Source organism: Kogia breviceps, chromosome 6 (genome assembly GCF_026419965.1).
Source record: "Kogia breviceps isolate mKogBre1 chromosome 6, mKogBre1 haplotype 1, whole genome shotgun sequence".
Taxonomy (NCBI): Eukaryota; Metazoa; Chordata; class Mammalia; order Artiodactyla; family Physeteridae; genus Kogia; species Kogia breviceps.
This window is the reverse complement of record NC_081315.1, coordinates 96,431,905-96,434,158: the sequence shown is the minus strand read 5'-3', so window position 1 is coordinate 96,434,158 and position 2,254 is coordinate 96,431,905. Positions and strand designations below refer to the sequence as shown.

The 2,254-nt window shown below is 43.0% G+C and overlaps 1 protein-coding gene across 1 annotated transcript; it reads left to right on the top strand.

Annotated features, from left to right (window-relative positions):
- Positions 1-922: 922 nt before the first annotated feature.
- Positions 923-1,567, top strand: LOC131758246 (cytochrome c). Its single transcript, XM_059066163.2, has one exon. It carries the CDS (start codon positions 990-992, stop codon positions 1,305-1,307), a length of 318 nt encoding a protein of 105 aa, XP_058922146.1. The 5' UTR covers positions 923-989; the 3' UTR covers positions 1,308-1,567.
- The last annotated feature ends 687 nt before the right edge of the window (positions 1,568-2,254 follow it).

Sequence of the window (2,254 nt, the reverse complement as noted above, 5' to 3'; positions counted from 1 at the left end):
TCTGCAATGAGGGGACTGTCGTGCCCATTTTACAGATGTGGAGCTGAGGCCTGCCGTCACTCAGCAAACTGAGAGGCTGAGCTCAGATCTGAACGCGTCCAGCTCGAAAGCTCTAGCTCTTGCCTTGAAGTGGTTCTGCCTCTCACCAGAAGTTTATGGAGGGTATTTTGGGAATTTGGCTTCTGATCTTAATTCACCAGCTAAGCCGCTGCACGACCTTGAGTGAGTCCCTGTATCACTCTGGACCTCAGGGTCTTCGTCTGTTCTGGCCACTGTAACAGAATCCTCTAGACTGGGTGACTTGAACAACAAACATTTATTTCTCATAGGTCTGGAGGCTGGGAGTCTGAGATCAGGGTGCCAGCATGGTTGGGTTCTGGTGAGGAGCTTCTCACTGGTTTATATATGTCTGTCTTTTCACTGTGTCCCCACCCACAAAGAAAGAGCGTCTCTCTTGTGTCTCTTCTTATGAAGGGACTAGAAAACCCATTCAAGGCGTCTGTTTGGGATTAGAGTTTCAACACATGAATTTTGGGGGACACGAACATTCAGTCCAGGACTTCCCTGGTGGCGCAGTTGTTAAGAATCCGCCTGCCAATGCAGGGGACACGGGTTCTAGCCCTGATCCGGGAAGATCCCACATGCCGCAGAGCAACTAAGCCCGTGCGCCACAAGTACTGAGCCTGTGCTCTAGAGCCCGTGAGCCACAACTACTGAGCCCGTGTGCCACAACTAGTGAAGTCTGCGCACCTAGAGTCCATGCTCCACAGCAAGAGAAACCACGGCAATGAGAAGCCAGCACACCGCAACAAAGAGTAGCCCCCGCTCGCCACAACTAGAGAAAGCCCACATGTAGCAACAAAGACCCAATGCGGCCAAAAATAAATAAATAAATTTATTTTAAAAACTCCACAACAGATTAGAGAGCGGGACGTTCTGCTTCTGAGCGGGAACGGCTTAGTCGTACACGGAGAAAGAACGATTTAAAAATGGGTGATGTTGAGAAGGGCAAGAAGATTTTTGTTCAGAAGTGTGCCCAGTGCCATACTGTGGAAAAGGGAGGTAAGCACAAGACTGGGCCAAATCTCCATGGTCTGTTTGGGCGAAAGACAGGTCAGGCTGTTGGATTCTCTTACACAGATGCCAACAAGAACAAAGGCATCACCTGGGGAGAGGAGACGCTGATGGAGTATTTGGAGAATCCCAAGAAGTACATCCCTGGAACAAAAATGATCTTCGCTGGCATTAAGAAGAAGGGAGAAAGGGCAGACTTGATAGCTTATCTCAAAAAAGCGACTAATGAGTAATAGTTGGCCACTGCCTTATTTATTGTGAAACAAATGTCTCATGACTTTTTATGTGTACCATATTTAAATTGATCTCATACACTAGAATTCAGGTCATGAATAGCTGATGTAATATTTCTGCCCTGATTTAAATAAGATTGGCTTGTGGCTAAATGAATATGGTCAGCTTTTTGAATTTTGATAGTAATTCTGGTTCAGCAAGTACTATCACTGTTTTCCCCTTCTAAAGAGATGATTAAACTTGAATAAGGAATGTTAAACTTTTCAGGGATGTGGTGAATGCCTTCTCAAACCCTATAGGAGATTGGTTTGTTTTATATTTAGATTTCTATAACTGGTTATATTAATATATTTAAATATTGAGAAGCTCCCTTCACTGTCTTATAGACCAGCAAGATTCACCTGTGTTTCAAGTTGTGTTCATTCACCTGTTAAGGCAAGGGCTGAAGATACACTGACAATGTCCACTTTATCTTTTTGGTCTTAAATATGCCAATTTAATTAAAATTCTCCATCTAAAAAAAAAAAAAAAAAAAAACTCCACAACATTCAGTCCATTACACTCAGTTACCCTACTTATGAAATGAAGATATGGAATGGCAATCCTCCCAAATGCTCTGACTCTAAAATGCTTTGATTCTGCTGAAACTTCGTCTGTTATGATGGGGATTCTTCCCATTAATCTACAATGCTGAGGGTACTGCTTGGTACCTGGTAGATACTTGGTAAATGTTTACTGAATATCTGTAAGGAAAAAGGCAGGAAACTGTCTTTCCCTAAAAGCATAAATGCACCCACTCCCACCAGCCATGGCTTCTTGACAATGGATCCTCTTTTTTGTGTCCAAAAACATGACCTACAGTTGAAATTAACACAACATTGTAAATCAACTCTACTTCAATTAAACAAACAAACAAACACAAACAAAAAACCCGTGACCAATAGTG